This window comes from Melospiza melodia, chromosome 9 (assembly GCF_035770615.1).
Source record: "Melospiza melodia melodia isolate bMelMel2 chromosome 9, bMelMel2.pri, whole genome shotgun sequence".
In the NCBI taxonomy this organism is placed as follows: Eukaryota; Metazoa; Chordata; class Aves; order Passeriformes; family Passerellidae; genus Melospiza; species Melospiza melodia.
This window is the reverse complement of record NC_086202.1, coordinates 5989580-6014373: the sequence shown is the minus strand read 5'-3', so window position 1 is coordinate 6014373 and position 24794 is coordinate 5989580. Positions and strand designations below refer to the sequence as shown.

At 39.1% G+C, this 24794-nt stretch overlaps 1 protein-coding gene across 1 annotated transcript in view; it reads right to left on the bottom strand.

Moving 5' to 3' along the window:
- The window catches only part of CACUL1 (CDK2 associated cullin domain 1), a 43927-nt gene that overhangs the window by 4937 nt on the left and 14196 nt on the right, over positions 1-24794 (bottom strand). Inside the window, exons 4-7 of the mRNA XM_063163118.1 lie at positions 19165-19260; positions 14655-14757; positions 3659-3748; positions 1111-1249 (exon numbers count right to left, since the gene is read on the bottom strand). Coding sequence (XP_063019188.1) covers positions 1111-1249; positions 3659-3748; positions 14655-14757; positions 19165-19260 — 428 coding nt within the window. The remainder of the gene's footprint in view (positions 1-1110; positions 1250-3658; positions 3749-14654; positions 14758-19164; positions 19261-24794) is intronic.

Below are 24794 nucleotides of genomic sequence, written 5' to 3'. Positions count from 1 at the left end.
CTACAGAATTAGTAAGACTGAAAGTCTGACAACACCAAATTGTTCCCTTTTCTGTTTTGTTCTGTACATTACATTCTTTTGTCAGCATTACATGCCTACTCAGTTACAGAGTCTCACACTTCTATTTCTTGGGCCAAATGCACTGCTTTTCTCAGCCCAGAGTCTGATGCTTTTATTATGATGCTTATCTCTCAAAACATTCTTTTTCTCAACAGCCAGCCTTTATAAGGAAAGAGTCTGCACCACATCATTTGCATTTTGGTCAATGGTACAGCTCTGCAGCTCAATAATTTACCAAACTGTGAAGAAAGAGATGACCTTTGAGGAAAACCTTGGGGTATGAAATCAAGAAATACACCCAGCACTAAATATACCCACATCTAGGGGATGTTCAAACTACAGGGCCAGACTCTCAGCATTGCCCAGGTAATAAGGGAAAATGAAGATGTTTTCTCTTTATGAAGAAATGAACCTCTTGGGAGTAGAGCATAAGGCTTCCCCAGCCTGATCTTATATTTGAGAGTACTGCAGAAATGGTGAAAGTGCTGTGCCTTTGTCTGGGCAGAAAAATAGAAGAGCACAGAGCAACAGGCACTGCCCAGAGGGAACAATTTACATTTGAACATTTCTGCTGTGTTTTTTACTGTTTGTTCCTCCCCCTTTTCCCCCTCCCTGATTCAATACTCAGATGGGAAATGTCTATTTAAAATAAACACCCTGCCTGTATAAATAACTCTGAAAGTGAAGTAAGGAGAAAACTGACATTTCCAGAAGCACCATGAATAAAAGAGAGCTTATAGAAAATAAACAGCCAAAGTAAAGGTTAAAGTTGAACAGAACCATGATCATGCAGTAGAAGCACAACCAAAACCCAGGGATGCATGAACTGCAAGCAACCTGATCAAAAAATGTCAAGCCTTACAATTATCTACTTTTTAGGTACCATCTGCAGGGCTGTTAGTGCTCAAAAGACATTGAAAATAAGGCCATATTTCAGATATTGAATTGTGAAGGTTCTCCATTAACTCTTAAATTATTTTGTCAGTATTTTTAGGTGTATCCATTGTTATCTATCTTGCACAATCACTACTAAAGATTAATAATTATTACCTAGTAAATCCATTCTGAATAAGCTCTCTTTGAAGTTTCTGGTCTTGAGCAGCATATTCCTGAAGCTCAGATTCCACAGCAGGGGGTAGAATATTTGGGATGAATTTAGAAAATAAAGCTGGTGCCATCTGTACCCATTCTGTAAGAAGAGAGAAAGCAATAACAAAACACATGGAAGAGATATTTTGTGACATTTTTACTGTTTGACAAATGTAACTTTATTTTGAATAGATATTAGGATCTTGAATTTTAAAAAAAGGAAAAAGAAACCCCCCCCCCAAATCCACAGAAACCATGCCTTAAAGCAGAACAAATAATGAGACTGTTGAAATTGGATGTTTACATGTAGACAGAATTACTGTTTTTCTCAACCTCATCATCAAACTGAAATTCAGTTCTTGCTGCATCTCACAGGACCTGCTGAGTCCCTGGACACTCTTAAGGACAGGCAAGTGATGATCAGCAAACTCACTTGGATAATTAGATAATGATTGTAACACTGTACTCCAGGAAATCTATCTCTAAAATGTACCCTTCTCTCTCCTGAGCCTTACTTCTAAAAATCACAGTAGTATCATCATACAGCCGTATTCCTCCATGTCCATTTCAAAGGAATTCATGCATTTCTCTCACTGATCTTCCAAAGCTTAGACAAACACTTTTTTAATGTTGATAATATAAGTCTAACCTGTACTAGTTCAGCTTCAGGACAGAAATGTGATTTAATTTCACTACCCTGAACACTGTTTTACAGGAGCAAGACAATTTACCTTGAAGTTGCTTCAAGGCTTTAAGACTAAGCAAGGGATGAGAATTGGGTTTACAGCAACTATATACCAGGTTCTGAGAAAAATAAACAGCCCTCAACTATTTCTGCAGATAGATTTTCCACAGGCTGTTGAAGTTACCTGAAATTTGATTTTTACTTAGAAAAAAGGGATATTTTTAAATTCACTGAGGAACATAACAGGTTTTTATACAATTCCCACAGTCCTGCAAACCAACTGAGGGAGCACTTGATCCCCTCATCCAGAGCAGTGACAGAGACTTTAAAAAGGACAGAGCACTGAGTCAGTAAGTCCTTTAAAAAGGACTCAGTACTGAGCTGGGATTAAAAGAGAGTTTGGAAGTGTGACAGCTGTTAGGGACTTTCAACGTGAGGAGGAAACAAAGGAAGAGAGTGAGAAGGGAAGCCCCTGGGTGCCATGCAGGGCACTCAGACACCCCCAGGCTGCTCCTTCCCCTGGTCCCAGTTACCTGCTCACCAGTCCCACCAGACACCAATGGAGCAACCCCACAGGGAAAGTGAGCAGCACTGCCTCAGAGGAACCCCTGCTCTGACTGATTCAGAATTAATCCCCCATCACCAACTAGGATCACCAAAGAACAGACTTATACACCAAGAAGTCTATCCTGGGCTCTTCAACTACTCAAAATCTGGTCAGCCCCATGGTACCACCCCAAAGCAGTGCCTGCTGTGCTGTGGACAGCGAGACAGGGATCATCTGAAATGGAGAACTGTGAAATCACAATCCATCACCTACAATATGAAGTGTGGTCAAAGAACAACCACCCTGAATTGCTTTTAAAAGAGCAATACTTTTATAATTATATATACACCCTTCCTATCTTTGGTCCTGAACATTTTCTAAAACTGAAATTAGCATTGCCTTAAAATTGATGAACTATGTCCACTTTGCTGATGTAAAAATAATCTTTGTTTATAGAAAGTGCATTTTGTACATGTAGAGTCCACTATATTCCTGGTTTGTACACATTGTAAATATTGCACTAAAGCTTTTTTTAAGGGATTTCCATTCTCATTTCTATTTCCATAAATGGGGACTGCAAAAATAGACACAATCCTCTCAGGCATGCCACAGTAAGAAACTGTCAGTACTGTAAAAGGAAGGGAAACAGGTACCATTTATTTATGGATATTGTGAACACTTCCTGATTCTAATAACTTCCCAAATACAGGGTGAGGCTCTCCTCAGTTCTCCAAAACTTGGAAGATTCTTGTACAAAATTGATTAAAGTCTGCAACACCATTTTCCTTTCAATATAATTGTTATAGCATAAGATGCCACAATGTATTCAAAAGTTAAATAAAGCTCTTCTATGAAATAATACCAACAAATCAATGGCTTCATCAAAGAAATAGTGAATCATTCACCTCATGCCAAAGATCTGGTTGTTTGAAGAGTGACTCTCAATACAACTTTCACCATATCAATACCATGATTGACCCATTGACATCCTTCTTTCCTTATTTCTACAGAAAAGGAATGGATCTTCCCTTTGTCTACAGAACAGAGGGCTGGGTTGTTTTTTTTTAAGTATTTGGTATTCACACAGTACCTTGCCCAGATGATAGATAGGCAACAAGAACCAGGGTGGAATGAGCATTATGATGCACAAATCTGATTGTTAACTGATTGTTAACAAACTCTGATTGATAACTGTGCATTAGCTAGAGAGCAGGCACATTTTGGCAAACAAATGACAAGCACAGGATGAGATCAGCACAAACATTTTTCCCTTTTACCTGGTCGTAGTGTATACAGGCCTTTCACAATATTTGCCATGGTTGAAGGAGTTATCTGAAACGGTGTTGACTGAGCTTCCAAAAGTAAAGCTGAAATAAAATTAACACAATCAGCAACTTGTCCAACCAAGAAATACAGGCTCTTACACATAGATTCTTTTAATCAAAAAAATATAGTAATTGTGCTTTTTTTGGCACCTGATGTCCTCACAAAGAAAACAGACAAATATCTGATTTCAACTTATTCTCAAGAGTAATAAAACATCATTTCTAGACAGAAATATCCTGCTCAAATTATGAATAGTGAAAATGTGTTATAATTTCTTTTTTCATTAGAATTAGCAGAGGTTCAGCAAAAACAAGCAGGTGATGGCTTTGAGTATTCAGACACAGAACTGAAGCAAACTCATACCAAGTGTGTCAAACACCTGTAGATCCACAAATCTTTACAGCATTTAGAATCCTGCACACAAAACTAAGATATATTGAAAGTCTATGCACTTGTAGTACAAAAATTATAAACATCCAAAAAGAAAAGTTGTTTTAAACACAAGTTAATAACTGCACCTTCCTCTTGAGGGAAAACCTGCCAATAGCACATTCACTGTTTCTGTTGTGATGTGCAGGTTTTTACCTTATTTGTATTTACATGAGCTTTGTAATCTGAATTACAGAAACACACACACAAAAAAGAAGGAAATTAAGAAAGTGTTAACCAACTGCTACATCTTGATTTTTATTTCTCTACGAAGTAGGTGAGTACCTTTCTGTGCCCACCTCAGGACAAGAAATGACTCTTACAATCCTACCCAAGCGACATGTCTCTTGGGCTTCCATTGGAGAAGCTCTGCTTTTTAAGCTTCAGAGCATCTCCAGTTCTGGTTTCAGCATCTGCCTCTAAAATACTTAAATAGAAAGAAAAATCTTCAGTAGCATGTTTTTGCTTCTCTTTCTGAAACTATTTAAGCGGCTCATGTCATAGGGAAATGAAAACAAAGTAGTTTTTTTTAACCTTCAAGTAATCAAAGTTGTTATATTTAACTATTATGGATGAATTTGTTTTACAAAGAGATATCTTAAAAGTTCTTGCTCATTTCAGCAGAAGCCTTGAGGGTATGAGAGCCTGTGATTTGTTCTGTAATGACATATTTACAGCCCCTTTCCTAAAGGTTTGTCAAACAACCTCCTGGCAGCCAAGAAAGCTAGAAATCACAGAATTAAAATGGGCATAGTGCTTTATGTGACAGTAATGAACAATCCAAACAATGTGTGTGCATATACAAATATTTCGTTCTTTAATTAGACTGTGGCCACTTCAGCCTAAGCATCACCAAAAGATTTGCAGAATATCCAAAGAACTGTGAATTTGTTCTTCATATGCAGACATCAAATTATGCAAAACAAATTAATTAAAACAAAAAAAATCTTCATTGCTGCAGCTTCAGATATTAATATTTCTTATCTTGCTTTCTGCAAATGCACACATCACCTGCTACAATGCAGATTTAAATCACTCACTCCTGATTTACAGTCAATAAATACAACCATGATAGTATTAAATTCAACAAGATAACAACGTAATGGCATGTATTTCCTGATTCTCAATAAAGAAAATTAAAGAATATCCAGTTCAATAAGCAGCATGAACAGTATGAAATAACTAATACAGTATGAACTAACCCAGCTTGTCCAAAGCTGAACATCAAGACTCAAAAAATGAATGGCACTGCTGTGGGATTTGTGTTTTCAGAATTATTTCCATAAGAGCAAACAAGACTCCTCGCTGGATCTCAATGTAAATTTAAAGACAAAGTTGTAAACTAAGATGCAAAGATGCAAAACTTTTTTTGCACATGAATTCCTCCTCAGTTTTGCAATGAAACAAATGTAGACATTCATTCAATCCTGTATTACTTCTTGAGAGGCTCACTCAAGGAACAGAAACAGCTCTGCCAGACATGCTGAAATTAACTCTGTTGTTAATTTACAATCTTACAAAACACTAACAAATACTAAGGCTTTGGCTCTTGCTTTATTAAATAATTAGTCAGAGTCTGCACAGAAATTGCACAGACTCCTTGTACCCTACCCCAGAACTGCACCTGCAGCATTTACAAAGAGAGAGGAGGGAGAGGCAAAATAAAGCCGAACCTCAGCGGAATGAGGGTGGTAATGGCACCCTGATACCATCTGACCACCTCCACAGTGCTCACAAATTAACACCACGTTCTACAGACTGACATGCAAACAAGTTAATTAACCTGGAAAGAGTCTGGAAAATACCTCCTGGCAGAACCAAAGAAGAGAAGTGTGGGTTCCCATGATGAGAAATATTAAACGCAGAAAGATACAAAATGCTTTGAAATATTCTTGAACACAATACCCCAAATGGCCTCAAGGATTCTTAAGAACCAGTGAATGAACAGTATTGGAATAAGTGAGGTGTGAAGCTGCAGCACTTCAGGTACTGTGCAGTAACCAAGTGACCCCAAAGCTGCACAGCAGCACTGGGGAACCACGGCCCTTGATGAACATTTAAGCCACTCCTAATTACAGTGAGGCACTTGGGGCAAGATCCAGCAGCCCAGTAATTCCAGGAGTAGCAGATGATATCTCAACAAGCAGAAATTCACTTCTTCACACCCCAACACTGACTTGCAGAAACTAAGGTTTAGCTGTTCTAAAAAGCTTTTTCTATCCTTCAACATTCCCTTGAAAATAAATCTATTTTACTTGCTGAAGATGTAACTTTTCAGGCAGAACAGTGAAACTTCTGCAATAAGGGCTTTTTTCCTCCCTCTGTGGTAATCTAACAGAATTTCTAAGTAAGCTATTTTAACAGATCATACCTAAGTGTGACTTAGGCAGATGTGTTCAAAGTTGTAACTACTCAACCATGCAATCTAAAAGAATTAGAAACCATATTCCCACTAAAAGCACCCCAGCAGCTTCGACACCAAGGCATGAGTCAGCTGTGCTCTCCAGTCTCCAACAGCAGCAGAACCCATTGCTTAACACAAACAGATACTGGAGATCTTTGTCCTGCTGCACAACCTGGGCTTTTCAGGACTTAATTCCACTGTGTATGCGATGTCTGTATTATTGTGCAGAGTGACAACTTCAGTACTCCCAGGGAACTGAGTCCTTACAAAAGTGCAGAGCATTTCTGCCTTCTTGGGAAGATCTGCAGGTCCCATGGAGTCAAATCTATACTAGGATAAATTATCTTTCTTTCCCTCAGCCAAATAATTCAGGGTCCATCTGACCACACAAACACTTCCACTTCACTGTGATAAAACCCCATTCACCCTGAAGATGGTTCCTTTATCCCACCCCATGCAAAGCACTGGATTGAACCCCAATGCCAACAGCAATTAAACAGGGAGGGAACTGCCACAGCTGGCAGCCAAAATGCCGCTGATAGGTTTTGTTGTGGCCATTTTGGGCTGTGGTTTTCTGCAGGTTGGTCAGGTTTTTGTGTTTGTTTTTTGTTTGTTTGTTTTTTACCTGCTGCCTATTTTATTATTAAACTGTCTGATGTAACTTGATCATATATTACCTTTTCACTTCTTCAGTTCCTCCATGTTAATTACTGATCTAGAACTTCAAAAGCCTTTTGAATGAAAGCTGACTTTTTCTTTGGCGTAACCCTTACATGTGCAGTAATATCAAACTCCTCATGATCCAGGGGTTTTATCTTCCTTTAAACAGAACTAAAAATAAATTTTTACCAACTTAAATTTGTTGTAAGTTTGTAATGAGTTAAAATGTAGATCAGAAAAAAAAAATTATTACTATGCATTTTCCACTAGGCATTTAATAAAGCCACAGCTTACTTTAAAAATATTCATTATACACACCAAAAGCTTTATTGAGTACGTAGTAAAAATGCTACAAAATAAAAATTTTGAATCTTAATCACATGGAAAGTATTCAGTGCTGTAAAAAGAATAAATATGAAAAACAAAGCTATAAATGTAGACATATATGCTTTTGGACTTGTGTAATTGGAAAATAGGGTGGTATTTTCACATTAATAATTTTATGAGGTCTTATTGAAATTGGAATATTATTCCTATTTCTTTGCCAAGGAGCTAGATTAACCATGGGGGTCATTACCTGAGACTGTATTTTCCAACTTAATTTGAGGTGCTGCAACTCAATCAACACGAAACAAGGAAAATAAGAAATGTAGCTGTAAGTTTTTAAAATGGCCTAGAGTTCTTTCATGAAAGGTTTAGTTCAGAGACAATATTTGCATGTAGATTGTTATTTAAAGAATTTGAATGTGTTCTACAATACTTGGTAACAACCCAGACTGCTTTCAGTATTGTTAAACACAATTACTTAGTCTTTAGATGTCAAATTACAGCTGTGACTTCAATATTAGTGATGGGCCCCTTGAACTGCTGAGCATGTAAATATTGATTATTCCATCAGATCTACAGAGCACAGAGGGTATAACACATAAACAGCTACAAAAGCTCTCTCAGTTATCCCTGCAGAGTGTAAAGGTGTCTGCTGAGGTCTGAGAAAAGGGTGACATTCATGTGACAGAAGTTTTGAAGGAGTTTCCTGCAGCAGCAGCATCCCAGCACACTCCCCGTGGCTGGAAAAGAAGTGGAACAATTCTGCAGCTGATTTTCACTGTCCCTTATCTGTGTCTATCAGTATTTGGAAGAAAAGAAGGAAGGAGAACATTGAAGGTTAGAATTGAAAACTTGAAGTGATTGAACTATTTGCTAACATAAAGTAAGTTAGAAATGAAATACTGAAATACACAACCCTGTAAAATAAAATTTTTTATCATTATTTTTAATGAAGAACTTCAGAATAATTGCATCCCTTCCCTACATCTCAAAAAAAGGACTTTTTATACTACAGAACCCTCTTGCCCCCAAATCAATTACTGTCAGAAGCTGGAACCTCAACACCTTCATAGCTGAGGCAAAGAATACATTAGCTTTTAGTTTCAGAGGAATTCTAACAGAAATCACCCTGGTTTAGTCTGGCACAAGCCACTGGTATTAACTGGAATTTTCTCCTAGTCTTCCACTATCTTTCTTCATTTTTAAGGTCCTGAGGAAGAAACCTGATTTCATTTTAACCTACCATGACACATGCTAATTCTAAGGACAAAGGTACTCCACAGGCCAGTCATTCTGCCTTTGTTACTATTTCTTTTTCAAAGCAATCTCCCTTTTTTGGGTCTCATTCTTAAACTTAAAAGCAAGAAATACAGTTTATGAACATGGCAGAGTAGAGTTGTGCAGATTTTCTTCTGCATACTAACTTTTCAGAGTTTAAGGACAAAGCAAAGCAGTGTCTAGAGGCTAACATCTAACATATTGCAGAAGGAAAGGGCCTCAGTAATCAAAAAAGACATTTTTAAAACACATTGCTTCTGTCATCACAGTAGTCACCCCGAATCCCAAACCAAAAAGAATAATGATTTCAAACTCCTGAGGGCAGGTTCTATATTAAAGCTTTAGTTCAGATTAGAAATGTGATTTTGAAGCAAATTCACTGATCATCCCCACACTGCTGCTCCTTGGCTGGTATGACAGAGCTGTCTTGGAGCATATTACTTTAATTCCTTTTGGGCAAGATTAAACCAGATGTGCTCAAACTGCTACTCCCTGGCACTCTATCCAAAGGAGCAGACATGAACAAGGAGGAAATAAAACTCTCAAAAAAGCAGGGAGAGGTCAGCAGTGGGTCCTCAACACCAACAGGGAGGCATTGCATATCTGGTCCCCTTACACCACCCCACTTACTGATGCAGACAGAGCCTAAACCATGCAATGAAACCCCAGCTCTTCCTACAGAGCCCAAACCTTTCAGATAAAAGCTAGTGGTTCTGCTGCACCAAACCTATAATGATGCTCCAGGCACTGCTGTCAAAAGCAGCTCAGGACAGACATTCAAGAACAAGATCATTTTCCTTCTGAAACAGTCATTAAATGTGACAAGGAAATGAGAAGCACAAAGAACAACTTTGTCAATGTCAGCAGCATACAGAAAGGCTGGGGGCAATGCTCTCTGCAAGAAGCTGAGACACCATGAGAGTGTTAATTCTCCTTGTCAGGTATTTTCTCTGCAGTTTGTGCATCAAGGGAGTAACAGGTTGCTTCTCATGTGCAGATTGTTTGAGACAGGTGACAAAATTGAGGGAGAGGGAACAAATGCCACCTCAAAGAGGGTGAATGTCAATTCAATCCATCTTTTTCTTGTCTATCTGTGCCAGAGGGTGAGGCAAGGGGAGTGAAAAAAAGCACACATCAAAACAAACCCTGTGGTCTCTGTTGTAGCTGTAGAGTCAGGCCATGAACTTGGCATCAATCACAATCCTTCCCTCAGCCTTTTGCACTGCTCCTCGCAAGCAGAGCTCTGTATTCACAAACAAAAGCTGGACATGGCACTTATTAATGAAAGACATTCTGTCAAAGCAGCACACGGCCTAAGAGATGAGGAGGATCCTTTGCTGCACTGACATCAACAGGCTTTGGGAGGTCAGCACAGCAAAACACAGCTGCTAAACACACAGGGCTGGGTGCCCACAGAGCAACAAACAGCCTGCTGAGGCACTGCACAGCAAAAGGAGAATCCCTGCTCAGGCAGCATACTCCCTGCTGCATTCATCAGCTTCTAACAGATATAAATAGATCCATTCTCTATAATTCTGCATTGCATTTCTACCTGCTGAATCAAAAAGCTGAATTATTTCATTGTTAAATAGCTGTTAATGTTTGACTTAACTTTTCTGGTACTTTGTAGAAAGTAGTAATGCATTGGAAATATCTTTCCTGCTTTTATAAAGAAAAAAGCTTTTCCAACATAAACAGCCCTTCTATTGAACTTTAATACAACTCCAACAAAAAAAATAAAGAAAATGGAACAACAAGATCTCTTCCCCTCATCTGACTCCAAGTGACCTAACTAGAAAGAAACAAAGCTGCCATATGTAAAATGTTCAGAGAAAAAGACTTCCTCCGTAACTAATGAGAAACTGAAAACATGATGAAAAGGGCTGTGAGTGGTCTCTCTCCTCCTGACTTCTTTCAAAGAACTTTTTCTTGGAGACCATGAGAAAAGCTTCTACTTTAACAAACATATGTGATGTATTTTTACACTGGGTTTTAGCTCTGAACTCACACAGGCACTGACATAAAGACTTACATTCTGCAACTGCCCACACACAGTAACCACTCTGTGTGCTCAGGCTTCAGTGGCTAATTCTGTAATTACCCCAGGCAACAAGAACAAAATCAGAAGGGCTGCACAAAGTTATTTTCTCTCTGATAAAATTCACCTGCCTTCCTAGTTGAATAACTACTGTATAAAAGTGCAGGCAGATGGTTTTTTTGGAAGACCCAACTTGTACTGAATGATCTGTACCAGCACATGGCTCTTTCAAGAGTAAAAAACATTTACTGAACTCAAAAAAGGAACATGTAAGGCAAGAAACAGCCCTACACACACAGATATAAATGGCTGAAGCACTACAGCAAGGAATTAGCAGAAGGAAGGAGAGGAAGGACTGTCCTCTGAAACAGCTTTCACCTCCATGACCAGCTTAATTTCTGTTGCTTTTTTTTAGTATGGGAACACCATCGACCTCCCAGAGCAGGATTACAGTCTAGCATTCACCTTCCTTTCCTCAGTTTTCAGGAAGAGAACAGGAATGCTTGCAAACTCTTGTAATTTAAACCCAAGTGATCTCTCCACCAAGGAGACACAACACAATGCTCTTAAAGGCTTTTCCTCTTTTGTTAGATTCAAAAGCAAGCTTGGTTTGGGCACTAAGCTGCCAATATCCACAAGGAGAAGAATTGCAGTTGCTAACAAATACTCTGCCATTGAATTTTGCCTACTGCAAGTACCAGCAGTAGAGAGTTTCAGGAGTTGCTATCCACTTTCACATAGTAATTGCCATTTTTCTAGACAAGAATAAACAGGCAGGATGTTTCCAGGGCACAGACATTACATTGCAGCACTATCAGAAGAGACAATGGCTGCATAAGGAGAAAATAAACCTACTTCTGAGTTTTTCTGCTTACAAGTCACCTCATGCAGGACTGTAGCAGGAACAAAAACTACATTCTCCACCACCCCTTTCCCTGGTGACATGGGGATATTATCTGCACCTTCTCCCCCTCCCACACTCATTTCTGAAGCTGCCTGTAAATAAGATGCTGTATCTTTGCTTGTTACATTCAGTTAAGCAGTTCTGCACACAGCAACTTCTCCCAAGCCATTGAATGCAGCAGTCTTATCAGCAAGAGCCAGCTTTGGCTTTGTAAAGAAAACAATCAGGTTATATTCACTTAGTTCAAATGTACCCACTTTAATTTGAAGAGCACTGACTTGATAAATGTGTGAGTGTAAAAGTGTTTCACAAACAGCTGTGTTCATGGATCTGTGTATTGTGGGGTTTTATTATGTATTTACTTTAACTAATGAGAAGTCCACCAGATAGTCAAGTGCTTTAAAAAAAATCATCTATCAAACCCCAAATGGAACCAAAGTGGTACAGGAAAAATTTGCCAAAGTAATGTTCACTTAGGGAATATTCCCACACATTGATCACTCTAATTTTTGCAACCAAGTGCTCAGAAAAGTGCTCCCAGCACAGGGACAGGCATTGATCTTGCACCTTCCTGCCCCCCAGCAGGCAGAGCAGGAATGAGGGGGCAGCCTGGGGGAATCTGAGTGACACCCAATGCCAAGGAAGAGACTGGGCCTGCACTGCTCTTCTGGCTTCTCCCCCCTCTCTTTCTGGAGTAGAGCGGGATTTTTTTCAAAAATCAAATGAACCTGAAATGTACTTACAGTCCTTCCTGAACACAGCTTCAAATAGAAATGTCAGCTTCCAGGCTCTGAGAGAATGACAAGGTACTATAAACAAAACCCACTTTGTCCAAACATAGCAACAAATTTCAGGAGAGAGAGCAGATGTTACTCTGACCCTCCAAGTCTAGATCACAAACGGATTAAACCAATTTTGTAATTTAATTTTACTTTCAAACAGAGGGAAGGCATGCTTCCTCTCACTGAAGCTGCAGTTGCAGCATCTCTTTACAAAACAGCCCCAGGATTTGTCCATACCAATCATAATTTCCTTTACTTTAATTTCCAAAGTATCCCACTCCACATTTGTACTTTTTTCCCCTCACAATAGAGAAACATTTTTTTGCTGAACCAAATCTGTATCAAATACCAGCAAAGAGCACCACACACTGACATTGAGAAGCAAAGTAACAAACACTGACTTGCATTCTATTTTCATAGAGCCCTTACATTTCCAAAGAGCAAGATACTACTCATCTATTTTGGTTTGAATTTCAGGAAGCTAGAAAAAACAGCTGAGAAAGACAGAAAAAATACAATACTAGAAGTTTTTCAGCACATCTACAGTACTACATCATGCGCAATGTATCTTCAATTATTTGCCAAGAACCTGTTAGCAAATTTAAAATTTTATTTAGGCATACTTTAACTCAATTTATAGATCCTCTTATCCAAGATTTAATTAAATCAGATCACAGCTAGGAGTTCATGCCTGTCAGTATTTATCATCTTACTTAGGAGGGAGATAAAACCCAAATAACTTAGCTTTAATAAACTGATGGTCAGACTGAATTGAACCCAAGGAAATGAATCTCTTGCCCATTAAACAAATGACTTCATATACAGCAACACAAACAGCTTACCTTTGTTTTTCTTTTTTATTTTTTTTTCATTTTACTTCTGCATTTAACAGAGCTGGAGAAAAGTATTTCTGATTACACACGCACACAACACCACAGGTCTTTTCCTTTCAACAGTTCACCTGCAATTTCTATTTGATTCTGCTATTATCACTGCAGAAAGTTAATTACTTAGCAACAACACATCTGACATCACCTTTGTCAGAGGTTTATCCACTGTTACACCTTTGCCTTGCCACTGGAAAAAAAATTCTTTGCCTGAAAAATGCCAACGTTTTAAGGCAATTATCAGCTAAATTTTCCATGACCTTGTTGCAGCAATCATCTTACCAGGTTTCATACCAGTAATTCTCTTTAGCACAAAATAAAGCATCAGGCCCATGGCTGGGCATTTCTCATTGTTCTGCTATTTTTAAGGTGATGTGATCTGCTCCTAGTGTTGCTTTTCCAGATGGCAAGACTTCATCAGAGCTGATGATCTCCCATCCCTGTAGGGTGCCAGGCTCCCTGACCTTGTAACCACTCTGGTCACCCATCCCTCAGCCAGGAATTCACCTCTCAGTGAGCCTGAAACAACAGCCCAGCTCCTTTCCCCAGCCTTTGCCTGGAAAGAGCAGAGCATTGCTACCAAGCAAAGACAAAAGGAGCAGTAAACTCCATTCCCACTGCTCCTGTGCTTGGCCAGCTGCCCTTCTGAGGGGCCAGGCAGGCCAGCAGCAGCTCCCTGTGCCCACACAAACCCTGCCAGGGGTGCCAGGTTTCACACAGGCAAACACTGTGGCTCACCACAGGAGTCACACTTCCCCTTCAGTGCTCCTGTGGCTGTCCCTTGCAGCACATTACATCTGCATTAACCCATTAACCCAAGAGACAAACTGCTGGCAGCATTCTGCAGCTCCCCACACACAGCAGCACTCCAGCACACCATGGCAATAACCACAGAGGTGGCACAGATCACAACACCTTCTTAATGACACCTGTCAGTATTTTGGTAATGAAGTTGAAAAGTAGCAGCATAAACAACAGAACAATACAACACTCGTTTTGCCATAATCACAAGTCACAAGGGAAAATAAATATTGGATCTCCCAGATCTCAAGCAAAATATTACTTCATACAAAGTCAGATTTCTGAAATAAGTAAGCTGAGGTGTGTCACATTTCCTTACACCTCAAAGTATTGAGGTTCACTAATATTTGGCATTTTATCCCTTTTTGCTGTGGATCTCCACAGTATCTGAAGCCTGCCTCTTTCCATTTTAAGACAAATTCAGCAGCTGTACTTACGCATCAGGTTGTAAATGTGCTTTTCTGCAACATGTTCCGTAAACAGCTTTATAAGGTCATCTTTTAAGTCTCTGTTTAGCTTGGTTTCTATGTAAAATTTATTCTGGAAAACAAGACACAAGTTTTCAAGTTTGCTTCTCATAACAGCAAATAAAGGAAACTTATTTTTTTCTCCTTGATAAAACCAGTTCAGAACATTAAAGCTGTAGAATATTTCACCTGTAAAGTGTTTCCTTGGTGACTGCATTTAAATAGAACATTCCTGCACAACAAAAAAACATGGGCGACAAACCTACTTACATACAGCCATACATATGTATTTTATTTTCTGTATCTACAGCTATACCCCATACTGATCCAGACTGGAGAACTTGTATACAGAACACTTCATTTTAGAACTTCAAGAAATTTTTTAAATTCTCGTAGCACCAAAATACAGCTGGACATCATGTTTGCAACAAAAGAAAATATTTTTTTTCCAGTGACTAACCATTAAAATAGATGGGTTACAATAATAAAACATCAGCACAACTATCCACTTCTGTGGTTGATTGACAATCTCAGAGAATAGCTACTCAGAATGAATCAGCTGTGGAAATAAGTAATACATACAAAACTACACAAAAGTGAACTAAATTAAAATTTTTAGGATTCCATTACTTTGACCAATTCAGCATTAATAAAGAACTCATCTCTTTGAGGGAAATTCAAAGAATTCTATTAATGAGTTCCTCCAGGGCCCCAATACCAAATGGTCTATTTGGTATCAATGTTCCATTTCCTGCAATTAATAGCAAGATTTCTTCTGTGTGTCTTATTCATAGAGGTGTTTTAAAAGCTGAGGGGAAAAATTTGCTTCAAGATAAATCTCCTAACATTACAAAGCTAACTGGGAAGTAGAGCAGTTGAATTAACTAATTTGGACAAATGGTGTAAAAGAGTTAAACAGAAAATCAATTCAAAAATATTCCACAGCAATCTCTCTTATCTGAGAGATTTACTAGAAGAAGTGGTAACTTAAGGGAGAAGGTTTTCCCATGCTTTTAAATCAAGTTTTTCTCCTATTCACTAAAGGATTTAGCAAAACCAGAACTCTCAGAACACAGAGCAATCTTCATGTTTTTGTGTGAAACCCATTCTCTGAGCCATCACCAAAACTACAAACACACCACAACAATCTGTCCAGACAGAAACCCTTTAAACCTGTCAGAGAACATTCACCAGCAGTTATTTACCTTTAATAAAGATTGCCTGGTAGAACAAAGGCAATCTGAGGGCTGAATATATGTCCCTATTGTAGTTTAAGTTTGTTGCAGTGATAGACAACGGTCTTAAAAAGATGTTTTTATTAAATTTACAAAACTTGCTGCTGGTGGTTGCCTCTGCTACCCTGAATTTATCCTGCCTGTAGAAGTTTAATCAAGGACTAGGACTCAGTTGTTTCCCCTCACCTGGGCCTGTGAACAGAGATTGAGGGAAAGGCTCTGCAGACAGAACATCCTAATTAGAAACAGACTCACTTATTGGTAATGCTTTTGGTCAATGGTGAATTTCCATTGCAACAGAAACCCACAGTAACTAAAGATACACTTCAAGGAAATGTTAAGCTACACATCACACTACAGCCTTTCACCAGAACATTTTCCTAAACCAGTTTGCACAAGATGTGCAAATTATGATGCTCTGTTTTGCTCAGGGGCTGGAAAGCCTAAACTTTTAATTCTAGTAATTTCATCACTAGAAAAGCAACAAAAATCCCCACAACCCAGCAGTTACAAGACAGTACAAACCCAGAAGAAATGTAAAATACTCTTCACATTTGCTTACTTGGAAACACCTTTCCAAAAAGATGTACCACTTTTGTGAGCTTAAATAGACAGTGAAAAAGCATCTAACTGAAGTACTTCATTTCCAACCACAGTGCTGTAAGAAGAGAGCAGAAGAGCTGGCACCTCCCTCACTCTTGTTAGGGGTAAATCAGGAAGATTTTCTGTGTAACTTGTCACTACCAGTGATAAGTTTTACATTATGCCAATATTTCTTGGAAAAAAAAAGTCACATAAAGGTCTAACTGACATGTAAAATGGAAGGCAGATGTGAGTAACTGAGAAAGTCAGGTATGATACAAACATTAATTCTACAAAAGACCTTATGATAAAGCAATCTGGCAAATCTGACAAGATAAAGCTCAGTTAATATTAAGAGGAGATCAGTAAGTACTTGAAAGAAGAAAACACAGAACATAGGTGTGCTTATCACATCATGCTCACATATATTTGTGTATAGACACACACAAAATGCCCTCTAGCTGATAAGCAACAAAATGCAATACCACTCAGTAAGGATAACAATATTTTAGAGGCAATGAAAAAATTTTAACCATCCCAAAAGCACAGTGCTCACAAATGTTAGGCTCATATAACATGATAACAGATTTACAGCTATATCTCAAAGTAAAATGAAAAAATGAGATTCTATAAGAAAAATATATCCTCTAAATTTTATTCTTTATTCAAGTGGAAATATGTTTTCATTCATGTGTGTAGCAGACTGTGATATGTACAATCTGTAAGCACCTAGAAAAATCTCACTTAAATTTACAAAACAGTTTTCTGCAAGGAACAAAGCACTGTGTATGAAGATGACTTCCAGTTTTGTTTGCTTCACCTTCAACTACATCCCTGAACTTCTGAAGGAGCCTAACCCACAGAATCTCAGAGGGTCATTTGGTCTCTGTGCTTTTCTGACAAATCTGCTGCAGCAGCCTAAGACTGAAAAAGTCCATCACCGTGTGAAAAAAACCCAAAATGCTGCCAGGAAAAGAAGGAAAAAGAAAACTCCCTCAGTTGCAAGGTCAGTTCTCTGAGCCACCCCTCCTGATAAGCCTGGAACCACCCCTTGGTCACCATACACACCCAAGGTAAGAAATCACCTTTCCTGCTTTAGTACATATCAGGAAAGAAAAGTGCTGCTGCTGCTTTTAAGACACACAAGACTAAGACAAAGTATTATGCCATATTCCAGTTCTACATAAAAAAACTTTAGTTTTTCCTCAGTTTCATAGATTTTAAAAATATTTAAATGCTTATTAAAAGTTTTCCTAAGCAGCAATGTAATTATCCTTTCAGAACAAAGTCCTCAAGAGCAACTCAACAGCCTTGGAAATCCCTGATTAAAGCAATCACAGAAATGGAAAGCCTCTCCTCACCTCTGACATAAAGGCAGAGTTTAACAACTTGGTCCACTTCAAAATGCTTTGCAAAGTATCTATTAAAGGAACTGCAGAGCTGTAATTTACACTGTAATTAGGCTTTCACCTCCTGCAGTTGTTTTTCAATTGTACTTTTGGACTAAAGAGAGGAAACTGTTGTTACTGTATGAGAAGACTTGGTTAGACACTACAATGTAAGATTTTTAAGAGTACCTGTACATAAAAGCACTTCCACAGTGCACAAAGAAAAAACTAAGAAACACATTTTTCACCCTGACTTCTCTAGACACATTTCCCACATCGTGCACAACACTGAAATTATTTCAGTGAAAAAGTGTGACAGCTAATTTGCCATCAGCCTTCTAAACCAGCTGAGCCAAGTCAGCACTGCTTTTGGCAGCAGGAGGAACTGCCAGGTAACAGAACCAGATAAAAGAGCAGACTAGAAGACACCAAGCTCAAGAATTCCTCTTTTAATGCAACAAATCTGTATGGTAACAATGCCAAAATACTGTAGCAAGTGACTGAAATTCACTGAGACACAGGAGAGCCTCCTAAAGGCTTCCCAAACTCTGTGAAATTACTAATGAGAAAAACTTGAAGAGTTTGAGGTTTATTTAATCTTTTTTTATTTTTCTTTTTTTCATTTCTAAGTGATGCCAAAACAAGGACAGTTTCTGGAAGAAGGACAAATTTCAAGCTTAAGTTATTAATTATCCCACAAAAAAAAAGTTTTGGTACTTTGACAAAAAGGATGCAAATTACTGGTTTCTGAACCATTCCAAGTACACCTGACAGTGCTATGAACATTATTTTGGCTTCCTCCATCCAACACTCTTAATTGCTTTATCAAATGATGAAGACATTTCCAAGCCACATTTCTTCCTGTCTTTTTTGAATCTGTACTATTTGAAAGCAAAAAATAATCATCTCCACTACCTGCCCAAACTAAGAAGCCAAAATTTAACAAGTCAATAAATGATCTCTGTACAAAAAGATATCCATAATGAACTATTTGAGATGGCTTTTTTCCACTTAAAATCAAAACCATTCTCCCCACTCCCAGGAAAGAAGTATCAGGGCAAATCTCAAACTGCAAAACTCTGCATTTAAAAAGCATGGCTTCCCCTTTCTCCCCCCATACAATTTGATCAGTATTGTTAGGCAGGCACCAAAACTAGGCACAAATCTTAGGTTTTACATGTCAGAAGTTATTATAGCTGCATTTTATTCTTTTCATTTTCAGTCAGTATCTCGTGTATGGACATATTTATTTGAAAAGAATTTTCTAAAACTTACCATATATATGAAAAGAGGCACAATGCTCTGCAATGCTCCCATATACTGTCCAAGAGCTACGTTAAATCTTTCAATATAGAGATCTGGAGGGCTGGCCTGCAAGAAACCGTAAAAGTCAGGTTGGAATTTGAACAAGAGAAAGATCTGGAACAGCATGGGCTATGCTTTCATAGCAAACTCAAACAACTACAAAGGATTTGATGCACTAGGATCACACAAAGCAAGCCACACATCATTCCAGAGTTTCTGCTCTAACTCCCTCCAGCAAAACCAATCTCCCTTCAGTAACTAGATTTTCCTAGGGCTATACATCAGTGCCCAGCACAAGGTCCATTCAACAAGAAATCCAGTGAGCCTGTAACAAGCTGACAGTTAGCATATGCAAATAAAAACACTGCTTTTTAAAGACCAGAGGTTTGTTTTGAAAGCACCAGCTGTCATGCCTAGAATCCATAACCAAATGTGCACAAGTGCTGCAGTGTGTGCTCCCACCCCCCTGAGCTTTCATTCCACCAGAGCAGGGTGGCATTAAGCTCTGCAGCTGAGCTGGCAAGTGGCACATCCTCCTGCTCCAGGGAATGCTGCCCTCCACAGAAAACCTTTCTAAGTCACTGCTGGGTTATCTCAGGTTCAGCTTCACAGAGAAGCAACATCTTCAGAGAGAATTCTGCATTCAGGTCTCATGCTGCAGGTTAGGCCTGTGGAAATCCAGCCGTGCTCCAGCACACAGCATCCCCTGGAGTCCCAGCCTAAACCTGGCTACACAAAACCTGAAAGTGCTACAATACCCTATTTCCCAAAGAAGGGGTTAAGGAACTTAAAGGATCAGTGTTGAAGTGAGGGGAGAACGACCATCCTGTGATGCATCGAACTCGATTTATTGATCGATCAGTCAGCTTAAATAATAGTGTTAACGAACTTCATGCATATTCTGAAATACAGGTTTATGATAGGCTAACAGAGAAAACTCTAACCACACCTTTTGTTTTACTACACCGTTGATTGTTTACACAAAACAAAACCAGTGTTCTCACTGTGTTATGAACGGTTCCCAAAACTTCCACATCTGTTCTCAGGGTGCCATCTTTTCCCAGAGAGAGTGTTACACTTGTTATGGGAAGACTGCCTGAGAACCTTATTGTTTATACAATGATGCCTCAGAGAGTCTAATTGTTTATAGAAGTCAGGCTGGGAACTGCTTTGGAACTGCTTTACAACTACCTTTTACTTTTCTATCAATTGTATGCCTTCATGGCCTTTTTCTTTAAGCCATGCTTGAACTAAACTCCCGACAGATCAGCAGGTGAAGTTAAATTGAGAGAAGAACCAGAAGAACAGGAAGCACCAAGCAGTGTTTCTGGTACAATATCCATTTGGAGGCCTGCAGAGGAGCTGCACTGGAGAATCCAGAAGTGCACTTAGATACCCACAGCTGGAAGTGGAGCTACAGCAATGTGTTTCTCCACCCCCATCCTCCCCCTTACACTGCCCTACCTCTGGCCCAACCCCTCTTTGGTCTTTCCAGAGGGGCTGGGTGGCTGCCTGAGTTCTTACTGCTCACATATACAGATACACCTACACAAACCCAAGGGCAAAGTGCTGCTTGCCAATGAGAAGCAAAACTTCTCTTCCCCTGCACTGTTTTCTCCTCTGACAGCACCAAGCCAAGAGAAGATGCAGAATACAGCAGTAACTGGGACCCTGCAAGAAAACAAGTTCAAAGATTTCCCTAAAGCCAAAGCATCTGTGGCACAAGAAACACTCAAGGCTTAGCTGCACCTTGACCACCTCCCCAGAACTTAAAGCTATCTTCACATTTTTCAACTTTTGTATGGACATTCACCAGCAGCCCTAAGAGAAAAGTTAAAATTTATGTTGATATTTTGGTCTATGAAGTATTCTAAATTTATTACTTTTTTCCCACCTTAAAATAGCTTCTTTTGCCTCCCTTCTTAATATGCTTAATGAACACGTGGATAATTTTCACAGCAAACACCAACAGAGCAGACAGTTCAGAAAGGAAAGCAAAACTGGCAAAGGAAGAAAGAGTGTTATTCCATATGCAGTTGCCAAAGGCTATTTATGGTTATTCCTCATTTTGATCATAAGGTTTTAATCTTATTGCAAATGCAGTTCTCAGGGGTGGCCAAACAAATTTTAGTTCAAAAATGCCAACAACATATAAAAGTGGCAATGAGCTCCAAGGACTCCCTTTCATATATAGCTGCATATACAATTTGTTGCAAATAACATGCAATGAAATCTGCATTCTAAGCAGTATGTATTCCTGCTTCACTCCTTTTCAACCTCAACTTTAAATATGGTTTTACTCTCTGATTTGTATACAGCTTCTAAGATTAAAGAAAAAGGAAAATTCTACTTGAAAGAACACGTCAGACAAAAGGAGACCATAGGCTGACACAGGGCACCACTCTTCTCTCCCTGATAGATTGCCATTTTCATTAAAAAAACAAAACAATAATAAAGCCAACAAGAAAAACTACAGTCAGAAGCTGTCTGGGCAGTGGAGATTTGATCCCAGGCAATGTGTGCACACTTCTGACAGGGGATATAAGCACTGCTATCTTTTTTCCCCTCTGCAGATGGAAACTCTGCTTGCTCAGCTCCCAGAGGTGTCACAGGAAGGGAGGCTGCTCATGAGAATGACCTCAGGAGCCTCTCAGGGAAGGACACCTGGGAGCTGTCAACCCTTTGCCTTGCAATCAAGCGGAAAACAACTGCTCTGGATAAAGACAAAGCTAGGAGAGGCTGATGGCTTCAGAGAAGTGTCTCACTAGTGTCAGGCAAGTACCAGGCCTTGGTTTTAACCTCTGCAATGCAGAAATTATGGTGGTGTCTGCTTTATCAGCATGGCATGTCACTTTTCAGTTTAATTCTCCTGATAGTGTTTCATGTCAAGCCCAAATAGCCAAGACAGTAACAGCAATGGACAACAACAACAAAAAAAAAGCAAGATTGACAATCAAACCCTGCTCAACTAAAGCTTGACTTGTAAACTACCAAAATACCCAAGCCAAAGAGAAATCAATAATGGTATTTTCACAGCTCATCTATGAATTACTGTAATCTGTGTGGGGAAAACAGAACCATCTGTTTTCTGTTCATCACAGTGTTACTGTACAGCTGCACCAAACTGCCAGGCTGAAATCAATTATTTGCTTCAGCACAGGATCTTTCTCCACATCTCTACACTGACATTTATAGGACAGAAACTGGAGCTGGAATAGTTTTATATAAACTATTTGAGTTTTGTAAACTAAAAAGCAGCACATGGTAACAAATTCATGAGTAAATAGAAGTTGGTAAGATTTTTGTATTAAGTGGCCATCAAACAGCCCAACTTGCATTTAAAATCTATATTTATTCAGATATAGCTATTACAAGAAAAAAAACCCAAAAAAACTGCTTTGGCTGACACTTTTTACTCCTGGTCCTAGTCCAAAAAAAAGAGAATGCATACATTCAGCTGTTTAAATTACAAGGGATGGGGCAGAATTAAGCCTGACATTTACTTCTTACAACTCCCCAGCAACTATTAAGTGTTTAAACCCACTCCTACCTTACCTGAGGGATGTATTACAGAAGGTATTCAAATATACAAAATGCACACTCCTAGCTTAAGGTTTTCCAGGAAAGAAGAGAATCCCTCATTCCTTCACTCCTCATCCTGAATCCCATCAAACTGTCAATTCAGGGGGTTGGAGATGGTATTCTTTTGTAAATTTGTTGGGTTTTTGGATTGTTTGGGGTTTTTTTAAAACACTCAACACAGGCATACAGTTTAAATCCTCTGCTACATTTGCTCTTATCTACCACTTGTAGGGTTAAGAACAGTTTTCCATTAACAATTGTATTGTGTGTCTGCTCACAGGAGCACTGAATGTTTGGCTGGATTTCTTAAACTCTGATGCAGTTGCATTTGCTTAACATCTTCAGCTTGGTTGTGAGTCAACTGCTTCTTAGAATAAAATACTATGGCTGCTGTGTAAAAGCTGATGCTCAAGACACAATTTCATCTCCTTACACACCACAGTGGACATCTCAGCACCAATGGAAATGAGAAATAAGAAAGCACATTTGGGAAAGGATTACATACAAGACACAGTCAAACAAAATGAGCAGCTGGAGATCCTGTGCACTAAATCACCCTGTCCTTATCTGAAATCTAATATCCAGGCATTTTAAGGCACTTGTGGGCAAGAAACTATGCATCTCCAAAAGATACGGATTTTTTGAGCTTGAAAACCAGTCTCAATATCATTCTTAAACTGAACATATGAAATCAGAAGGCAGCTGCTGGCTCAAAACAACTCCCAAACAGCTCACAAGAAAGAAAGAGAGAAGCAGTTCTGTGCTTGAGGAACACAAAGTTAATCTGTTTCTGAAGAGTTGTCTGGCACAACCAGCAGTATGTGTCGTGGAGCTTACATTCCTATGGTGAATGGGCAGCTCCATGTTCCTGGGAATATGCTCCCTGCCAAAATGCCAGCACATATGCTGCAGCATCCCTCCCACGCCTGCCAAGTGAAAAGGGAGAATGGCTATGACTACACAAATTAACCTGTTATTCATGTAAGTGCTCTGAATCTTCTAAACCACTCTTTGTTCTTTCTCAAGAAAATATAATTTGTTTACCTTGCCTTGCAATGTACGTGATGCCCAAGTCTACCTCACTAGACATTGGTATTATTAAAACCTTTTCCAAAAAACAGCCATCAAACCAAAGCACAACTGATTCAAAGACTGTGCCTTCCCAGCCAAGCCTGCACTCAAACCTGATCAAAGCCTCATGACATTTTCTCATGTAACTGTCTCACAGCAGGTTAGCAGCTGTGGGCCATGTTGCATTTCCATTCTGCATGCTAGTAAAACAAAAAGACATTGTATCTAAGGACCATCAAAACTGTGCAGCACTAAGAAACCTTCAGAAGCTTTTCTATCTATTAAATACAGATTCATTTGTGCTGTACTTGTATCTTTCTGTAATTGCATCAAGGTCTGCAGCCCCAGTGCAGTGTGACAAAACAGATAAACAGAGCTGCAGAGATAAACAAGCCTTTCCAAAAAGCTGCAGACAAGAATGCTCCTCTCAGCTTAACCTGCTGATGGTTGTGTCACTTTGAATGGCAATTCTGGCAATATGGTCACCCCTACTACTTCAAGTCAAAAGCCATCTTTTTGATGTCCACACACAGAGATACAAACATTTATAACACTTCTGGTTTCTACCATCTCAAAAACATCCATATGAGCTGATTCAGGTCAGTGAATCTCACAGCAATAAATCCACTTTAATATTAAATCTGCTTTGCTGATACCTTTACCAGGGTTCTTTGAGCACCTTAAAGCCCTCACTCAGGACACCTGACTCCCAAGGAAACAGCAAGTGGGACAATACTTTCATACACTGCACTGACTGGTTTGAGAGCCAAGACAAAAGGCTGAGAAGTTGTAAGGATTAATATCAGGCAGGAAACCTTTCTGGCATTGCACAACAAAGACTATAAACCTGCAGGTCCTGGGGGCTAAACAGCAGACATGCAAATCATCTACAACACCAGTGACTCCTCAGTGCAGTCATGTTCATTATTAAAAAAAAAATATAATTC